Source organism: Onthophagus taurus, chromosome 6, assembly GCF_036711975.1.
Source record: "Onthophagus taurus isolate NC chromosome 6, IU_Otau_3.0, whole genome shotgun sequence".
Classification (NCBI taxonomy): domain Eukaryota; kingdom Metazoa; phylum Arthropoda; class Insecta; order Coleoptera; family Scarabaeidae; genus Onthophagus; species Onthophagus taurus.
The window spans coordinates 19,290,296-19,310,537 of NC_091971.1; the positions used below are offsets into that span (position 1 = coordinate 19,290,296).

The 20,242-nt window shown below is 33.2% G+C and overlaps 2 protein-coding genes across 7 annotated transcripts in view; one reads left to right on the forward strand and one right to left on the reverse strand.

The window, feature by feature from the left end:
* The window catches only part of LOC111417197 (activated Cdc42 kinase-like), a 29,740-nt gene that overhangs the window by 3,648 nt on the left and 5,850 nt on the right, over positions 1 to 20,242 (forward strand). For 5 of the 6 annotated variants that reach the window (XM_023049413.2, XM_023049415.2, XM_023049412.2 and 2 more), the window contains 3 exons: positions 6 to 366; positions 464 to 1,272; positions 7,975 to 8,791. In XM_023049413.2, coding sequence (XP_022905181.1) covers positions 6 to 366; positions 464 to 1,272; positions 7,975 to 8,791 — 1,987 coding nt within the window. Of the gene's footprint in view, positions 1 to 5; positions 367 to 463; positions 1,273 to 7,974; positions 8,792 to 8,995; positions 20,141 to 20,242 lie in introns of those variants that run through there. The other variant, XM_023049414.2, reaches the window with a different exon arrangement.
* On the reverse strand, positions 12,413 to 13,336 carry LOC111421772 (uncharacterized). Its single transcript, XM_071196704.1, has 3 exons — positions 12,703 to 13,336; positions 12,577 to 12,642; positions 12,413 to 12,519 (listed from the first exon to the last, which is right to left on the reverse strand). Exons 1-3 carry the CDS (start codon positions 13,334 to 13,336, stop codon positions 12,413 to 12,415), a joined length of 807 nt encoding a protein of 268 aa, XP_071052805.1.

Consider the following 20,242-nt stretch of genomic DNA (forward strand, 5'->3'; position numbering starts at 1 on the left):
TTCAGGAATGATTTAAAGATTACGCACCCATCCCAATTAAAATTCACCACCGAAACTGATTTGATCGAACTCGGGATGTCTAAACCGGAGATGCGGCGACTAAAGAAATTTTACGACAAACATTTTCCCAATAATTATTTATCGAAAATTAAAAAACTTATTAAGACCGCACGAAATCATGATACAACAACGCACGAATTTACACACCCGTTAAATAGCGACAATGTTCCTGTTTCTAAGGCCCCAAGGGTTCCCAGTAAACATATTATTCCCGCCGCTAATATTACAGTTAATAAGGAATTGGGAATGGGTGAATTTGGGGTTGTGCAACAAGGTGTTTGGTGTAATGAAGGGGAACGAATTCAGGTAATAAAATAAATCGGAATTGTGCCAATATTGATTTCTAAATATCCAAAATAGTTTTGATTTTCATAACAATTGCATTATTTTACGTTTATTTTAGGTTGCAATTAAATGTTTAGCAAGAGATCGAATGCAAACGAATACAATAGAATTTTTAAAAGAAGCGGCTATAATGCATTCGATTGATCACGAACATATCGTACGTTTGTATGGAGTCGTTTTAGACACAGTAAGCCTAATGTTAGTCACCGAGTTGGCACCTTTACGTTCTTTATTAGAATGCTTAAAAGAACCCAGTTTACGGTCGAGTTTTCCTGTACTTACACTATGTGATTTTGCCGTGCAAATATGCCACGGGATGCAGTATTTAGAAGCGAAACGATTAATACACCGAGATTTAGCGGCACGAAATATTTTAGTCTTTTCGAAAAATAAAGTTAAAATTTCCGATTTTGGTTTGAGCAGAGCTTTGGGGCAAGGAAAAGATTACTATCAAACCAATTTTAATGTTAATCTCAAACTGCCGATCGCGTGGTGCGCCCCCGAATGTATTAGTTATTTAAGATTTACATCAGCGAGTGACGTTTGGGCGTTTGCTGTGACGCTGTGGGAAATGTTTTCGTATGGTTTTCAACCTTGGGCCGCTTTAACTGGGCAACAAATTTTAGAAGCGATTGATGAACCAAATTATCAAAGGTTAGAACAACCTGATTGTTGTCCATTGGATCATTACCAATTGATGTTGGATTGTTGGAGACATGATGCTTCTACTAGACCTAGATTTGCGGATGTTGCTACTAAATTAGTTGATTGTCGACCAGAACAAGTTCAAGCTAAAGTTTCTTCGTCTGATGGGCCTCATTTATTACCCTTCCGAGTTGGGGATGTTGTTACAGTCCTTGATAAAATGTAAGATTAAATTTTTTTTTAATACATTTTTAAGTGGTCGGCCACTTAAGAAATATTTCAAATTCAAAAGCCAATAAAAAATAGAACTAAAGGCATAATAAATTGATCTTTTTAAATTAAGATAGGTAAAACATTTCTTTTTGGAAATCTACAATTGATTCATGCTAGAACAAAATAAAATTATCCTAAAATAGGTTCAAAAAGACCTAATGTGCCAGTAGTCGACCATTTTCTGCATAGTGTCGACCAGTATAAGTCCTCCATATTTATTTTTTATTATTTGTATTTAAATTCGCGTAAATTCGTCAAGAAAAAAATTATAATTTTTCAGTAAATTGATTGATAACAATCAGGGTTCGACTGATTTAAATCATGATTGAAATCAAATTACTTATTTATAAAACGATAAATTAAACTAGAGGTGTTGTTACATAAAAGGTTTAAAAAAGACCACTTTTTCCTTTGTAAATGTTCTATATTAAACGGTTAGAGACGTTTCAGGATTACCTCTCATCTTCAGTCAACAACTTTGTTACTCTTAATCACAATCATATCTACAAAAAACCACAACAAAAATCATGAAAAACACAAACTATACATAAAACACAAAAGAATAACCGATGTCGAATGTTAAAAGATTTATCTCAAATCCTGATATGATGTTTTAAAAATCTTTTTCAAATTACTATACATACATGGACACACATATGTACGTGCGTCCAAAATGTGCGACTATCTTGAAATAACAATGTATGAAATTTCAAGGTTAGTTTTCATTAAGATATTCCCGTAATGCGCTCCAATCTTCCAAACATCAGTTTTGAAATTGATGATTGATATTTTTTGTTATATAAATTGATTCTAAATTTTTTCTTGTTATGGTATTATTATTTGTAGTGAGTATTTTGGGGTTTTCAAATGAGTACTTTTTTAATAATGCTTGGTATAGAATTATAAATTCTCTAGATAATGATAAACAAGATAATACAACTACCAACATATCGAGACCCATACAACAATGTAATAGATAATATTTTTTGAGAAGTAAACAACAGAAAAAATAGAAGGCCAATCTATATTAATTACACAATATTTCGATAAACATAATCAGAATAATGAGATTGAACAAGATAATAGAAATATAAATGATGAGACAAGTAAAGTAACAAATTTGAACAAGTTTTGTAAGATTAAATACATACCGTCATTAACGAATAAAATAACTTCAGTATTCAGAGATTTGCAAAATACAATGACAATAAAATTAGCACATTGATTTCAAATATGAAGGACGTAATTAAAACGATAGATAAAATCGATACCGTTTACAAGTTAAATTGTACCAATTGTGATAAAGTGTATATTGGGGAATCAAAACAACACCTAAAAAAACGAATTCAACAACATCAATACGATTCAAAATAGATTAAAATAAATAATAAAACAGCATTGTGTCATGCTGTATTATTAAACCATAAGTTTGACTTTGAAAATCCTAAAATACTCATTACAAATAATAATACTATAACAAGAAAAAAATTAGAAACAATTTGTATAACAAAAAATATCAATCATGCAGTCTATTTCAAAACTGATTTTGGGAAGATTGAGCGCATTACGCGAATAGCTTAGATAAATTAAATATATAAAGTGAGAGATAAAGAAGATTGGGTGTTGAAAGTAAGAACCATTTCCAATTTTGGAGAGCAACGAAAACTAACCTTAAAATTTCATACATTGTTATTTCAAGATACACGCACATTTTGGACACACATACGTATGTATAGTAATTTGAAAAAGTTTTTTAAAACATCATATCAGGATTTGAGGTAAATCTTTTAACATTTGACATGCATTTGACACCGGTTTTGCTTTTGTGTTTTATGTATAGTTTGAGTTTTTCATGGTTTTTGTTGTGGTTTTTTGTAGATATGATTGTGATTAAGAGTAACAAAGTTGGGAGGTGATCCCGAAACGTCTCTAATCGTTTAATATAGAACATTTACAGGTCTTTTTTAAAACTTTTATGACTTATTTATTTTAATCAATGATTTAAATTAAAAACAAAACTGAAAATAAAACTGCACTTTATTACAAAATTAACAAAACATTTAATACAAAAATTAACATTCATTATAATTTTTATATAAGAAAACAAGTTTTCTTGCCTTTTCAACATCTAAGTTGTTGCAAAAGTAGAGTGAACAAGCCCAAATGTTGAAAATATTCTCTCAACAGAAGCTGATGAACAAACCTCTCTACCTTCTCTACTTCAGCAATGCGTTTTTGTGACACACCCACCATTGTAAAGCACCATTACTTAAGACTTCCTCAAAACATTACTTATGAAAATGGTTCAATTTTTGCTTGTAGTTTTATAGTTAGTGGCAGTAAACCGGTAAGCATATAAAATATACGCTATGTAATGGTTAGACGTAAGTGCCTGCTTATACCGTTTATCAAAAACTTTCATTTGTACTGCTGATAATTTTTCTTCAAGTAATATATTTAATTCTTTCCAAACTTCCACTGCGTCAGAGAGGAAAGCATTCTTTTTTTGTAATTTGTCAAGTGCTGCAGTTATAGGTTTTAAGATATTCGTTTATTATTATTATTTGAAGCTTTTTTATATATTGTCGAGTCTATTTCCTTCTTATTCTCGCCACACACTTTTAATAGCTTCTCCCATTGGCTTACATATACCTCCAAACAATCTGCCATACTATTGCACCTCACATCACTTGACAGCGCTAATTCTTTCCATCAAGTTATCTGTATTTGGCCCTAGCTAATTGGTTATTTCTAAAATATTCTATAATTTGTGTAACGTGCTCTTTACTTCTAAATCTTCGCAAAGTATGTTTAGAAGGTGAGCTAAACACCCATAAGTCACTGAAACGCTGGGTTCAATTTCTCTGGTATGGTTCTTCTGATTAGTGTCATATTAGCAGCATTATCTGTTACAAGTCACGTTAGTTGTATTTTGATTTACACGAGGAAATTATATTGCAATATCAATTAAATAGTCACTTGTATGGGATCCGGCTGTATCTATAGTTTCATATAAAAAAGATATTCATATGAAAAAGACCAACTATCAATAGATATGTCTACTCCACACCCAAAAAGACTTCCACAACATTTAGTTTTCTCTTCTTCATAAATTTATTCCAAAAGTATCGTAGAAATTGTTTTTCCAGAAGGGGGATTATAACTAGGTCTTAACAATTCAATTGCCTTCTTCACTTGCGGGTAGTCCATACATCTAAAGCTGCTGTGTGTTGCAAATATAGCTCTTGCAATTTGTTTATCTATTTCTTGTTTTTTATCAATATGCGTCCGTACAATAAAGTTTTCCAAATTTGTGTTAATATTCCTTTTCTGTTTTGTTTTGGATATAACAACCGAATCATTGTCAGCAAATGTCATCGACAAACTTGTATATGAGGAAGCGCTTGCTGGTCGTTTTTGAGAGGTGTTATAATCATCGCTAATAATCTCTTCATCACATTCAGAGTATTTTATGGCTTTTCTGGATTTTTTGTTAATTCCTTCCTTTTCTTCATACCACATACCATTTTCTTTTTCTTTAATAGATTCTTTTTTTTCTCACCCCTTTTTTCCATTTTTCTGTTCTCTTTTTTTGTTTTATTTATTTTTTAAATATTTCCTATATGCTACTGAAAAAATAGCTGACGGTAACTTTTCTTTATGTTTTCTGTTAGTACAAATAGCTGCACGCCAGTATAAGTGACTTTCAAAGTTGGTCAAATTTTGTAAAGGCATTGGCTGATTCGAAGTTTAATCAGCCTGATTATCGTTAATTTTATCGATATTCGAATTTTCGTTGATATATTTGAGGAAGAATCGGATTCGGTTCTGATTGTGGATATTCAGTCATTTCATCAGCAAGAATATCTTCTTTAAATTCGACATTTACTACAGCACGTTGGTTTAAAACTTCTTCAGAAATTAAATTATATGACGCCACCCTAAAAAATTATTCTGACTCGTTACACGAACTCTCCTCATTTAGTTTTTCGTCTCCATGGACACTTTTTTGACTTTCTTGAGTAAAAGGTATTGCAACTTTTGATGGAAGAAGAAGATGGATGGTTTCTTTGGAGAACGGTTTTGTTGATTTTCTTTGCAATGGACGTATACTTGTAAACGGAGGGTCAGAGGTCAACAGTAATTTATGTATAACATCTCTATTACACACCTCTCGGGAAAATTTTCTTGCGAATCCCTGTCTTTATGTATGAAAGTGTGTATTTCTATCTTCAGCAGCCTCCTCTGATACTTGCCCGATCGGCAACAATGCATGCAAAATAATTTCAGCACCATGCACTAAAATTTTGTGCATGTTGGTGTCATCGGATACCAGCTGTATAAATTAATATATAACTGAACTGTTTTGTATGCATATATTTCAAATTTAGCAACTTTATTTAAATTTATATTGCTTCCAATGTAATCTTCAATCTGTAAATATTAAGGTTTCGTCAACATCAATAATTTCCCTTATGAATTTAGGGTGTTGGAAAAATCTTCTAGCCAAATTTCCGTCATTAGTATTTCCAAAACCAGCTGTTGGAATATCTACTAAGAGACTCATCTCCTGCCTGAATTTCTCTTGAATTAGTTTTTTTTGTCTCGGCTATAATCTTTTTATCTTCTCCCGATCTTGCTTGCCACTTTCCAATTGGAAGCTTGTATGATAAGTGAAAAATTTGTTCACACAACCGTATTTTTGCATGAAGGACGGATATTCCCAATGATAGTGATTCTGGGTTCACAACTTTCTTCTGTGATGTATCATTAAACCTTTTTGAAGTCAGCCCACTCAAGTAGCACCGCATTGTAGATGCTGTGTTAGTTGCGGCATTGCATATTTTCCCATTAATCATAGTAAATAGTACTTTGTGTTCAACTTCAAGAATGGGTCCTCTTTTACTTCTTTATAGATCTTGTACTTGATTTTCTACATATATGATTTCATCTTTGGCAACATGCTTCGTTTCATGAATAAACCTGATTCTTATGGGAATTTGTGATTCCCACAAACTGTCTAAGACAGTACTAATTTTACCTGCATCGATATTTTTCGGTTTCAATGCCTCTCTAAAATGAGAAGGAACCTTTTTTGTGGTATTTAATGCTTCCATGGTAATCGAACCGATCTACGGCATTCGGATCTAGCGGAGAAAGACTATATCGCTTAAAGCCATTTCTAATATTTTTTCAATTTTGTTAATGTTTTGTTTAGATTATCATTTTTAGTTTGCCATTCACGAACAGTCGCCTTCCAATCAGCTTTTTAAGGCTTAAATACACTAACATCAGCTGGTTGTATGATATAGATTGTATTTGGAGACAAAGCATACATAGTTATATTATGTTCATCACACCATTTGCTTAGGTGATACGATAAATAAGGTGGGCGTGACACATCATTTTCCTTCAACGACGTATCGACACCATTAACCACATATTCGTAAAAAATATCACTTTTCATCCAGCCACTAGTAGATTTACCAATAAACCATTGGTCGGGAATCGACTTCACTAGAGCAGCTGGAGGCCGAATATGTGGAAAAATTATCATTGGATATAATGTTTGACCATTTGCAGAAAAAGCTAGTAGTACAGTTATATTCTCCTTTTCATTGCGGTTTTTTATTTGATATACATTTTTGGTGCCAAAACCTTCCCGGATTTTGGACACACGAAAAACCCGGTTACATCACCATTCAATACCCGACGAGGGGCTTCAAAAATGTCTTTGCAATTACTTTCGTTTAAGAAGTGGTTTATTTAACTCTCTGGACCATTTTCGTATTGCTTCCTCTGTAATTATTGCGCGTGATTTTGACAGAGCATCGGGCTCCCGAAAGACAATATTTTGTCGTCTATAAAATGCCTTAAACCACTTCTCCCCAGGTTTGCCGTCTTTAAACGGTGTTCGTTTTTTGTCTGTATTTACAATATGTTGAACCGATTTCAAGAATTCTTTCTTCTTCAAGAGGAATCCTGTCATGAATAAATGTTTCAACTACAAAGATAATCTTTGTTCCTCTTCTTGACCGAGAATGGTAGATAATCTAAGGTCTCATTTTTATTCTGCCTTTAAAACCTGTCTATCAGGCTAGTTTTGGGAATCTGAAAATTTCGAGCTGCTTCTCTTATTCCCATACCATTATGAATAGCGTCAATATCGCTATCTGTGGAACACTTTTTTGTTTGATTATGACATTTTCCTGAAAAAGCGTACATATCTTTATTAGTCGAATTAAGCAGAATCGACTAGATTTAAGTAGACGATTAGGAAACGTTTCGTACACTAATACTCCAGTATGTAGTCCTCCACTGAGGTCGATTTTAATTGTAAAACCTATGTTCGACCAAACGAAAATAAAACATTTACTATGTTTTTACCAACTTTATTTAAAAAAATAGTAAAACTGGTCTATCTAAAATTGTGTCTATGTTCAGATTGAAGTAAAACAAGATTACAATACTTTCTATGCTTATTTATGAAACACGTCATGCTAAATAAAAGTCTCCTTTTTTACTTATCTCAAACTTTCAACTCGGTATGCACTTTTCTCAACTGACAAATTAGGGCAGTGTTACCACCAGTATTTACGCATTACTAATGTGTAACCTAATTTGATTTTGTTTTTTATTTTTGGTGTTTAGATCACATAGACCATTATGGAAGGGTGTTACTCTTTCTGGAAAAACAGGACTTTTTGATCCAAGCAACGTTGTAGCTTACCTTGGAAGTGATTTACCTACTTCTTCGTTTCTTCGTACTGATTCAACCCGAACTTCCGCAAGGAGAAAATTAAAAAGCGAAATGATTAGCGCACCACAAGGTGATTTAAAACATACGGGTCATGTTGGTTTGGATGGGGCTTATTTCGGGGATTTAAGCTTTTTGGGAGGTGCTAAATCAGATTATAGCGGTATTCCAACTCAAGTTGTTCCACCGTTTCGTCCCCACGAAGATTTAGAAGCAGCCCCGTTATTAGACGACCACATTGCGTTACCCCCTGCTCCTTCATCAACAATCGATCATCATGAGTATCATGAAATAAGTGATGACGAAGCCGCAAATAGTCCTCCATTAGATTTAGGTCCTTCATTACTTGATGAAATGCAAAGAGTTTTTGGAACGTTAAATCATCCACCACCGCCGAGTCCTGCCGAACATGAATCGTCGAATAAAAATAACGAATTAAGGGAGATTTTGGCGTCATCGTCGTCGTCGAAACAACCCAGAAAACAAGCCACTGTTAAACCAATTAGTGCTCATGACCAAAAAACTTTAGAAACAGCAATAGCTTTGGCTCATGAATACAGTTCAAGGTCAATGAGTGCCCCTATGCCTACTACTCCTGTATCACCAAATAAAAGAAAATTTAGTTTTCGATTTCCGTCGGTTACGGATCATGAGAAACCAGTTGAGAGGAGAAATTTTTCAGAGGAAGCTCAATCTACACCGGATTTACAGGTTAGTATGTTGTTTATTTAATCACAAAATTTTAATTCACATTTTTGGATTAAAATTTGTGCGTTTTATTACTTACTTAATCTAGTCACTACTAACATATTGATTTTATTTTTTTTCCTTTTATTATTTTTTTGTTCAATTTTTATTTGTTTATACTTATATATATATTTTTTTAAATTAATCATTAACCACGAAATAACACAGCATAGACTACGGTGTTCTCTAACATCCTTGGACGAATACTCGATACGCTTACCCCTTTGGGACAAAGCATCTGCCGAATTTTGCTTTGCGAGATCCCGCGAACTTCTAACCAAGCCGTTCCCATCTCCTAAACAACCCCCACAAAATTTTAAGTTACGCGATGAATACGCGCATAGACAACGTTCGTTCGAAAAAAAATTTCAAGATATGTCATTATTAAACGGTCCTCATCATTATTATTACCGCGATCGTAATATAACCAAATCTGAAAATATGGTTCGAAAAACCTATAATTCCGATCGTTTCGATTCGTTTCTTCACGATGTGCGTCCTCCACCCCCGTCTCCATTCAACGTTAGGAACGGAGAAATTTGCGATGATCGACAAACAACTTTTCATGATTACGAGAAATCTTATACCCCTGTAGAAGCGTATGATAACGTTTTCGTTTACGATAATCATACTTACGTTAACGAACCGGTAGATAGTATTAATAGGCCTAGAGCGTTGAGTTTTTCCGATTCTCAAGAAACGGTTCCGAAAAAATCCTCAGGACGAAGTATTCGCGATCGAAATCGTCGTCGTCAATCGTATAATCCGAGAGCTTATTGCGATTCTAGCTCTTCCGATTCAGCGGATTGTGCTAGTTTGGGGTCAGTCGATCATGATTGGAGACGGAAGAGACGGTTAAATCGGTTGTCCACGAGCAATTCGAGTATTCGATCGGAAATGGTAACGGTTAGTAATAGGGCGAGAGTTTCGAGGTTTTTAAAACCGGATTGTTGTTCTGCGAAGATATTGGGGAAATCGCCACCGCCAAGTAATAGTATTTTAAGCGGATTATCGCCGACTTCCGTATCTAGAGTTCATCCCCACAAAGATGACTTGTGTTCATCAAGTGATTCTAGTCTTTAAAAATCTTTAAACAATTCAATCACGTTTATTTTATCTTTTTATTAAGAAATTAAGCTTAATTATATTCATTTAAAAATATTTACGTTAGGGGATCGTTGCCTACTTTAGAAGCTAAATTATAAAGATTATTATTTTAAAAGTATTCAATATTTTTTAGGGTGAAATTTTTTTTTTGATGACCATAAAATCAAAAAAGTTTGTATAAACCAGATTATTTAGAAAAATGCTTTCTAATCATTCGGAATATAACACTATTATAATAATTTTCGATTATACTAATAATGTTCATATAATTTGATGTCTGTATAGATTATTTTTTTAATCAGTTGTCGATGCTATTAAATAAGGTATTAAAAGAACAACTGTATACTACCCTAACACCTATGTTTATGGATGGTGTAATAATTTCATCTAATTATAATTATAGAAAACATCAAGACTGGTAAAGATTATTCTCATTCTCATCACTACTAATATAAGAAACCTTGAAAACTATGTTAACCCATATATGTCTAGTCTGTTATATGTGGTACTAGTTTAAATAATGTGCTAACTTACACTTTCTGACCCTAAGCATACATATTAATTGGGCTACGCATTTCGATAGTAAATGGTATTCTTTTAAAATTATTATTGTTAAACAAATCCCTCTGTTACCTTATGGGCGTAAGGGTTACATTTAATTAAATTACAATTCATATTTAAAACACTTATTTTACTTTCTTCGGCGTTACAGCTCGGGATGAACCTTAACCTGCTTCACGACTTCGTGCCATCCATCTCAGTCTGCAGTTCTGCCATTCAAATTTCACACTTCCATACTTTGAAGATCCCCCTCCAGTACATCCTTGTAGCGGTTTCGAGGTATATTGTGTGCTAGTTGAATTGCTCATCAAGTTCCCTTTAATTAATGATAAGTATGTCATATGTCTAACTTTAATAGTTTTCCTGATATTTAGAATTTAAAGAAAAATATGTAATAAAATGTCGTTATTGTACTTAAAAAAGTGATAGAATGTAATGTATTCTGTCCTTTTTTTTGTTTTTTTTTGTTTGTTTGTCTGTCATTTGTAAATCAGTAATATTAAAATACAATTTAAAAAAAAAGTTTAATAATTAAATAACCAAAACGTGATAAAAATACAATTAAATGGCAGAACAATAAATCCCTTTTTTAATTACTAAATTATTTGAAGGAAAAGCAGCAACAAACTATAAACAATTACTAAACGTTGCTCAATAAGCAGGTGTTAATTTAATTAATAAAGAAGATTAGAAGTTGTTGATGCCGCCCATTTTCTCTTCTACAAGCATATTTTCTCTAAAATCGTAAATTAAGTAGCAGAACAATTGCATATTTTATTACTTACATCTTTTTAAATCTCATAGAGTACCAAGCATTAAATTCTGGAATATGGCAGCAAACTTATTTTACATTATAAAATATTAATCAAATAATACAAGGAAGAACAAAAAAAACTGATAAACATAGACAGAATATAATATTAAGTACAATAACGCATATTTTGTTACACATTATTCTTTAAATTCTAAATATCAGGAAAACTACTAAAGTTAGATATATGACATACTTATCATTAACTAACGGTAACTTGATGGGCAATTCAACCAGCACACAATATACAGAGTGTTCCATTTAAAAAACTTATGAAAAAGCCATTTGAAAAACATCAAAAGTAACTAAGCTTTATAAACACGCTGTATAGCGTATCTAATATCTTTGGATACTATCATTTACCTACTAGCTTTGACTATTATCTGCCATAGTTTCAAGGCAAAATTGGAAAAAATATCGTTTTTACAACATTTTGGAAAAACAATTGAATATCTCAAGAAGTATGAATGCTATGAATTAGTAACATATACGGCTGTATCAACAAATTTAATTCTATTTATAATAGATAAAATATACAGGCTGTTCCATTTAAAAAATCTACATACTCTCCGTTACGCCTAAATGGAACACCCTGTACAAGTGAAAATAATTTTACGTACGCTGTGTCTAGGTACACGCTAACGTGTACGCAAATTAAAAAATTATATACACGCGAAACGTCATCACAGCTATGACGTCACGTTTAGCGTGCGTATACTGAATATTATTCGGTACACGTTAATAACTTGGAAGTTTTAACCTTATATATGTATTGTCGATTTCTTCTTACTAACTTAAGGTGATAATTTAATCATTTACTTTCAACAAAAGAGTATATTACATCGCACCCCGGCGAGAATAGTCGCACTATCAAAAAAATTATAAAAATTCATTCTTTGTTAATTTACAGTTTTTACGCATAACTCATAAAATAAATACTTTTGAGTTGTTCACCGCTTTTCCTATATGTAATAATAAAATTTCTGTCATATTTCTGCATCAGCAACAATAAATAGGTATAATTTTGTCGTAATAAATTATAAATAATGTAAATAATACACATTTTATTCCAGTTTTTTTAGAATAATTTATTACTTTTTCGTTTATTATTTTTTTTTGTTTCTTTTCCGCTTTAAACCCATAACTGTTTGATCGCCACCTTTAGGTCTTCCCCGTACTTTAATTTTTGCTGGTAATGCTATATTACTTATCACTAAAAAACATTAGATTAAGTTATGATTATAAATGCATATACTTGAAATATTACTACAATCTATCTTTTGTTCATTTTTATCAGCAAGTTCATCTCCATTGCTATTTGCTCCTTCATGTACATCTAAAACATATTAAAATTGTTAATTATGATGGTATGTTGTAGCAGTTAAAGCACACAAACCAAGTGTGTTTGAGGTTGTTACATCTTTTAGCATAATTAATTCATTATTGACGTTAGATACCTCAGTCAAGTTGCATTGTTCAACATTTTTACTGCAATGAATTGTATTTTCATCAATAAAATTGTCGCCATCAATTAATTTAATAGCTACTTCTTTGCCTTCCCTCCAAGCCGTGTCTATTTCACCCAGTATTTTCATTTTATAGTTGAAAGAACTGCCACAAGATAAGCTAGCTAAGTTTACTAGAGAATTTGTCACAAAAAGAGCTTCTTTTCTCTTCTGATTTACAGTCTGTATCTTTGGAACACTACCAAGTGTTACAGAAACCGGTTCCGTACAAATATTATTGACTCTCCCTTTTGTAACTCTTTGATGTTTTAAATAAAACTCTTTGGACCATCTTTCGCATAAAGTTTTATCAAATAACTCCATTTTTTCCAATTTTCTAACAGCAAAAATGTGTTTACAGGGTAGGAACATTGATGTAAAGTTGATGCAAGTACATCGAATTGTTGAAACGTCATAATTATTTCCATTTAATTCCACTCCATATATATGTATCTTGCAAGCTTTCAAAGTCACTTTTACTTCTTTTGAGGCTACAATTTCAAACTGGACATATCTGGCTGGCATAAGGTGTTAAATATTCTTCATACTTAAATTCGCAACTATCTTTACTAAACACCGTAATAGGCCTTGTTAATATTAAACGAGCTGTTCGGTTGTTTCTTTCACGTTCGTGAGAATACAAAACAATAAAAAAATCTTTCACAAATTGCAAGAAGCTGCTGTTTTTCTTTACTACTTGCTTTATTTTGGCATTCATTGATTCCAACCTGTTGTTTGTTCTATTTAACAAATTACCGTGGCACACACTATAAACAGTCCATTCATGTCTTATATTATGCCAGTTTTTGTTGTAGTAGTTAATTAATGATTGTGAAGCGACCTCCTGCAGTAATTGATACATTTTCTCGAATTCTTCTTCACTGTGGCTGTAAGCAAGACTCTCCAATAGTTTGAGAGCGTCAATTCTTTCCTGATTTGTGATATGCATTTTTTCTTTAGATACTTCTCTCTTCATTGTCTTTAAAGTACGGAACAAACAAATATATACTTGGGCTTGAGGAAATATTTCTTTTATCACATTTCTTTGTAGTAGATCCTTATCACCCATGAAGCATTTTATTTGATTTTCACAATCAGAATTCTCTTCTTTAAAGGTGTTCAACAACCAAGAAAATGTTTCTTTGTCCTCGTGCGCTGTTATAACAACTGCTACTATTTCACTTTGACCATTTGAATCCTCTACAATCATTATAAATACTGTAAATCCTATATTTAATAACTTGTAAGTACTATCTATTGACACAAATTCTGGCCATGATTTCATTGCTCTTCTCATGGACTCAGTTGAAAAGTAGAGGGCTTTAAAATGATTTTCAGAATCATGTAAGATGTATATGTTACATTCTGCAAAAAAAATGGTTTATAACCAAGTTTTATACATACCTTGTTTTACGTAAACCTCTTCCACGACTCCTTACCATACCACCATGAACGCAACCGTATTGAACCTCATAATATTTAAGGTTTTGGTTTAATTTACGCTTTAATATTTTTTGTGCTGCCTCAATCGTTCTGCTGCCTTTAATAACATATTTTTGTTTTTATCTACTTCATATTGTCTCAAACTTTTAATGAAGTCATTAAAAGAATGAAATAGTTGGCCACACTTCATTTTTAATAATTTTTTCAACTAAATATGTATCGTTGTTCGAAACGGACACATCACTTTATTAACTGAAGTGACATTACCTTGTGCTTTCCCGAGAAAATTCGACAATACCAACCTCAAAATTATGAAGTTCTAACGTGCACCGAAAAATATTCCGTATGTGCACGCTAAACATGACGTCATCGCTGTGATGACGTTTAGCGTGTACGTAATTTTTTGATTTACGTACACGTTAGCGTGTACCTAGACACTTCCTTTTACGTAATAGAAAGTGGTGAGTTAAACAACTTTTGTAGAAAACATTTTTTTCTTTCTCAAACGGTTTAGCAACTATAGTCCGTCGGGATATTAATAACTCACTCTGTATATGGTCCGAATATTCGTCTGATTATTTTTCTTTCAAAAACAAGAAATTTCTTTGTATCGCTAGCTGTCAGACTCCACGTTTCTGATCCATATGTGGCATCCGGCTTAATCAGAGTTTTGTATATCTTGATTTTGGTTGTTCTGGGGATGATCTAGACCTGATCTAGACCTGATCAACTTTTTGTTAGCGTAGTAGATTCTATAGGCAGCAAGTATTCTCCTGTGTATATCGGGGCCAATCCGGTTTGTGTTGTTTATTTCGGCTCCCAGATACACGAAATTTTCGACATTTTCGAAGGTTGCATCCTCGATGTCATGTCTATTTCACCCACGTTCCGTTGGTGACAGGTTTAAGTATTTTGTTTTTTTACGTTTACCTCTATTCCCACCTTTTGGCGTCCTTTTGTAGCTCGTTGTAAGTTTTCCTGAGTTGGTTTTCGTTCCTGGCAATAATGACGATGTCATCCGCATAAGCAAGGATCATCTTGGACTTGTAGATAATTGTTCCACTATCCACTATGTTTGTTAGTGCCGCTTGAAGTGCCAGGTTGAATAATGGGGTTGAGGGGGCGTCACCTTGTCTTACCCTTCTACTCACTACGAACTCTCTGCTACAGCGTCTATCCACAGAAACTCTTGCCTTAGCATTCTGTAGCGTAGCTCTTGTCAATTTGACAAGTTTTTTTGGTATGCCACTTCGCTCCATGAAAAGACATAACTTTTCCTTGAGTATGCTGTCAAAGGCCCTGCGGAAATCCACAAACATGGCGTAGAGGTCAGTGGTGTGCTCGTAACATTTTTCAAATATCTGCCTGGTAACAAAAATCTAGTCATCATTGGCCTGGTCAAATCATTGGACGAACGATACTCCAATGATTTCTTCCGTGTAGGGTGTTAGTTTTGACAGTAGGATATTTGAGAACACCTTATAAGCAATATTCAGCAACGTAATTCTCCTATAATTATTACATTCGAGTTTGTCTCCTTTTTTGTATATTGGGATGATGGTGTCTGTTTCCCATGTATCAGGAATGATCTCACTTTCCCAAATGTCTTCGATTATCTTGTGCAGCTCTTTTGCGACTTCCTTCCGTCTATTCGGCCTAAATGCAAGAGACTGTGGACCAAATACTATAGAGTGGTTAGGAGAAGAGTAGGTAGTGTTAAGAAATACTTTGATTGATTCTGTAGGGGCGATACTGATGAAATGATGGAAACTTTGAAATAACAATTAAATATCCATAATTCTTTTTATTAATTTAAGCCACGCCTATTTCCGCTCCTAAAGTAGTGGGGAGAGTTCCACAAACTCTTTCTTGTCCATTGCTTTCAGCATAGTTGCATTCCTGATAGTAAGGGGCATTCGTTGCTGAACGCAAAATTCTGGTTTTGAACCATTTCAATTTCTTCACATTATTGTGGCTTCTTAGAAAACGGTAATCGTGGTAATAAGGATTTTATTATCCTTATTTTAGTTTGAAAATTGTTTCCCATTCCTTTGACCCCAAGGTATACATTTTTCCTCTTTATTTCTATACGCTTTAGGATATTCGTTTCAGTTTTGACATATTCATCTGGGGAATTTCTCTTCAGTTTGTCCACTATTCTATCACTTGCTAACTGAGGCAATTATGCTTTAGTTTTTACTATCGTCGATAAGAAATTATCTAAGAATATATTATATAGCAGAGATGTATAATAGTCACTGGGCGCACAACTGTTCTCATTGTCTCTTTGGTTCATTATTTTTAAAGCAGATATGGTATCCTTATACTTGTAGAAACTAACAATTGGATTACAAAGAGAATTAGAAACTACTAATTGAGTATAATGTCGGTGATCTGACAAGCCTGACGATCATCAACATAAATATTTTTTAACCAGGAGCTTCATTGAAGACGAATTTTGGAGATGGAGAACCATCTTGTACCCGAAACCATTGTCGAGATAAAGCAGGAGTGTAGTCATCTCTACATTCCTAATTTTACCAGCCTATCTTAGAATTTTTGTTACTGTGAAAGTTTCATCTTCTGAGCTAAATAGCAAGTCGGGATCACTTTCTATAGTCGGCATAAGAACAAATAAGTTACAATCTTGATGTTAATGATGATATGGAAGAAATGTGTATTTGCTCAAAAAAAAAATTACAAATCAGCGGCGATTCACTGATGGCAGCTTTGTTCGAGTTTAGTTCGCGCTTAGTTCGAGAAATACATTCGGTTGTATTTATACAGTCGCGTAGCGCGTGCATAATGTGCTGGTGTTCCATCGTGCAATCTTCTCTGTAAGCTCATTTTATAAGCATCTTCTGTCAATCTCTTTGGATGAAAAAATGGACCTAATAACTGATCGCCTATAACCCCAGCCCATACATTAACACTGAATCGCCACTGATGATGAATTTCTAGTATTGCATGGGAATTTTCATCACTCCAAACGTGCGCATTATGAATATTAAAAATTCCGCTTTGAGTAAATGTTGCTTCATCCCTAAATACAATGTTTATGGGAAAGTCGACGTTTACTACCTCTTCTTGTATGGCCTACCTACAAAAAATTTGTCTTTTTTCGCCATCATTTTCTGTTAGAGCTTGAACGGTGTTGTAATGATAAGGATAAAGCAACTACTGCTTCCTTAAAATGCGGTGAACGGTTGTTTTCTTAATGTTGTCTTGTGCAGAAATTCTTCTTCGTTATCATAGTAACCACTTAATTATTATAAAAACAAATTAAAATTCATGATGTTGACAATATCAACTTATGAAACTAAATCTATGAATATCTTGAAAATGGTCCATTTTTGGACCTATGTTTGTAGGCTTTTTTTGTTTATTTTCGATCAGAGAATACGCTGATGCAGTATTGTAGAATCGTTGCGGGACGCTCTGTATAGAAAATCAAAACTGCAGTTCTCACGAGTTAATTCGGCGGTTACTACAGTATGACTAATTACCGGTGTGGCATTAAATACGTGTATTTTTCTATTCATCAGTTAGTTTTGGGCATCAATTTCAATTCTCCTGATGTGTTATCCTGAAAATATCCGGAATAAATGTGATTCCATATTGCCCGGTTAATAATATGTTTCCTATCCAAACTAAGTTATGGATATTGCTATGGGTTGGGTTGGGTTTCTAATTTTAGAACCCCAAGCTTTTATTTTTTAGCTAAAGGTTCCACTTTTAGATCATCTTTTTTACCTACTAAAAAACAATTATTTATTCCAAAAGCCTTATCTTTATTACAAATTTTTCAATAATTTACCTGTTCATATACAGGGTGTATCTGAATGACGTTCCCAAACTTCAGGGGGCGATTCTTTAGAAAGTTTTAAGGTTGGCGTTTATTATTGTGTTACTAATCTTGGTTAACTTGGCTGTAGAATCCTTACTCCTACATTTTTTTGGAAATATTATGCACTATTTTGCTATACAGGATGAGAGACAGTGGAATGCCTTGTGATAATCCCTCTGCTGCTACTCTTTTGGTGGATAGCTCTTCTTTTATCATTACTCGGAAGTTTCTATCTTATAGGAAGGATGTAGTCATCTAATGCAGATATGCCGGAGATCCTATTACCGCCAGCTTATGAAGGTGAGTACTCCTCCATGTTCACTAGGACTGTGTATAAGTTTCTTAGTACTTTTCAACTTCATGTTCATATTTGTAGCACCTCGTCTTTTTCGAGCATCTGCAGCTTATGTGTCCAAATTCACGGAAACGGAATTTTTCTTTTGGTTTCGACTCATACTCTCATGACAATTACCTTTTCCACGTCAAACATACTCTCTCCTTCGGGCGTTTTTATTGTTCTTTTTGCCGCTATTTGCTATCTTTTAATTTCCTCTTTTTCACTTCTGAGTTGGCAGTTGTGGTGTTCTATGTCTTCTAAGTCTAATTTGACTTTAAGGTTTCTGAATTCCTTGACTTCTTTCTTTTGCAAATATTTTGAGCTCGTTCTGGCTCATCTTACCTTTAAATCTCACCCTTCTTTTTTTTGCTACTTTTGGTATTCTATTTGCTTCTGGCATTTCTTCGTCTTCGTGATTCCTTCATTTGTCGTCGATTTTGTTTTCAAACGCCTGATACGGATTTGACATATATATTTTATCGTGTCTCGTTTTTCAGATTTAGCCACATTCTTCATAATTTTTTCCTCGATCTAGTTTTTTCTCACATTTACTTTCTAGTCTAGATTTCTGTCAGCTCTTAGATGAGTCTGTGGAGAGCAACTACAAATTCAACGACCATGTTTTCTTTGAGTCTTTACTCAGATTTATTTTGAATGTCGTACTATTCCTTAGGACGTATTGCTATTTTCTTGTGTTGTATTTTTTCTCTGGATGAGTCATCGTGTCTTTTATACTAGTTTGTTTGTCGCAAATATACAGGAAGTATATTTCAGATATACAGTAGCCCCCCATCCCTTCCGTCCTCCAGTAAACAAAAAAAAATCGAAGAACTGAAATTTGTTTACTAAAATAGGTGTTTATAAATGAGACAGATTAAAGCACGTTCTCGCTTATCCAGAAAGAAACGTTGCCAGATCGTTGTCTTTTACTATGCTATACCAACTTTGACAGCTGATTAAACAAAAATGATATATACAGCAATAATACATTACCCCCATGATAAAAAGTGATGACTTCTAGTTATCAAGTGATTTTAGTCTTTAAGATGAAAACATAAGATCTTGATGATAAAAAAACTCCAATTATTAACAATTAAGCAATAATACAACAAAACATAACCTTGACATTATACAGTTTAAGATAAATTTAAGATACTTGAACCAACAACAATCATAAATACTCGCATGTTAAGGTAGTTTATTAGATCTTTAGGACCCCGTTAGTGTAATAAAGGGGATTTGCTGCTATATTCATATCCTGCGTGTGATCATCTCCGCCCGTTTATATCATTAGCCTTTAAATCTTCCTCAGACGGGGTGGAAGAAATGTACTGAAACAGATTAACTTAAATTTAATAGTTTTCAGACATTTCTATCACCCTATATGCAGAGTTAATCACTCTGTGTGTTAAGATTTTGTGATCACTGTCTTAAAGTTATTATTATAGATAACTTTTAGATTTTGAGTCATAAATTTTTGGGAAAGGTGGGTCTAAAATCGGTCTCTTGTTATGTGATATTTTATAATTCATCTACAAGATAAAACTTGTGCGCGAATGGAATCAATTGACGTCGAACGTATACCGCATTTGTACTTTGTAACTAAACTCATTTTAAAGGGTTGTCGTATTCTGGTTTATATCATTCCTTGGAAACATTTTGGAGAACACCGTTTAATATTAAAAAAAAATTAACAAAGTGATATCGTTTTTTATTACAATCTAAATTAATTCTTAATTCCAATATTATTTATTGATTTAATTTCTCTTAATTTTTTTAATTTATTTATTTTTTTCGCATTTTT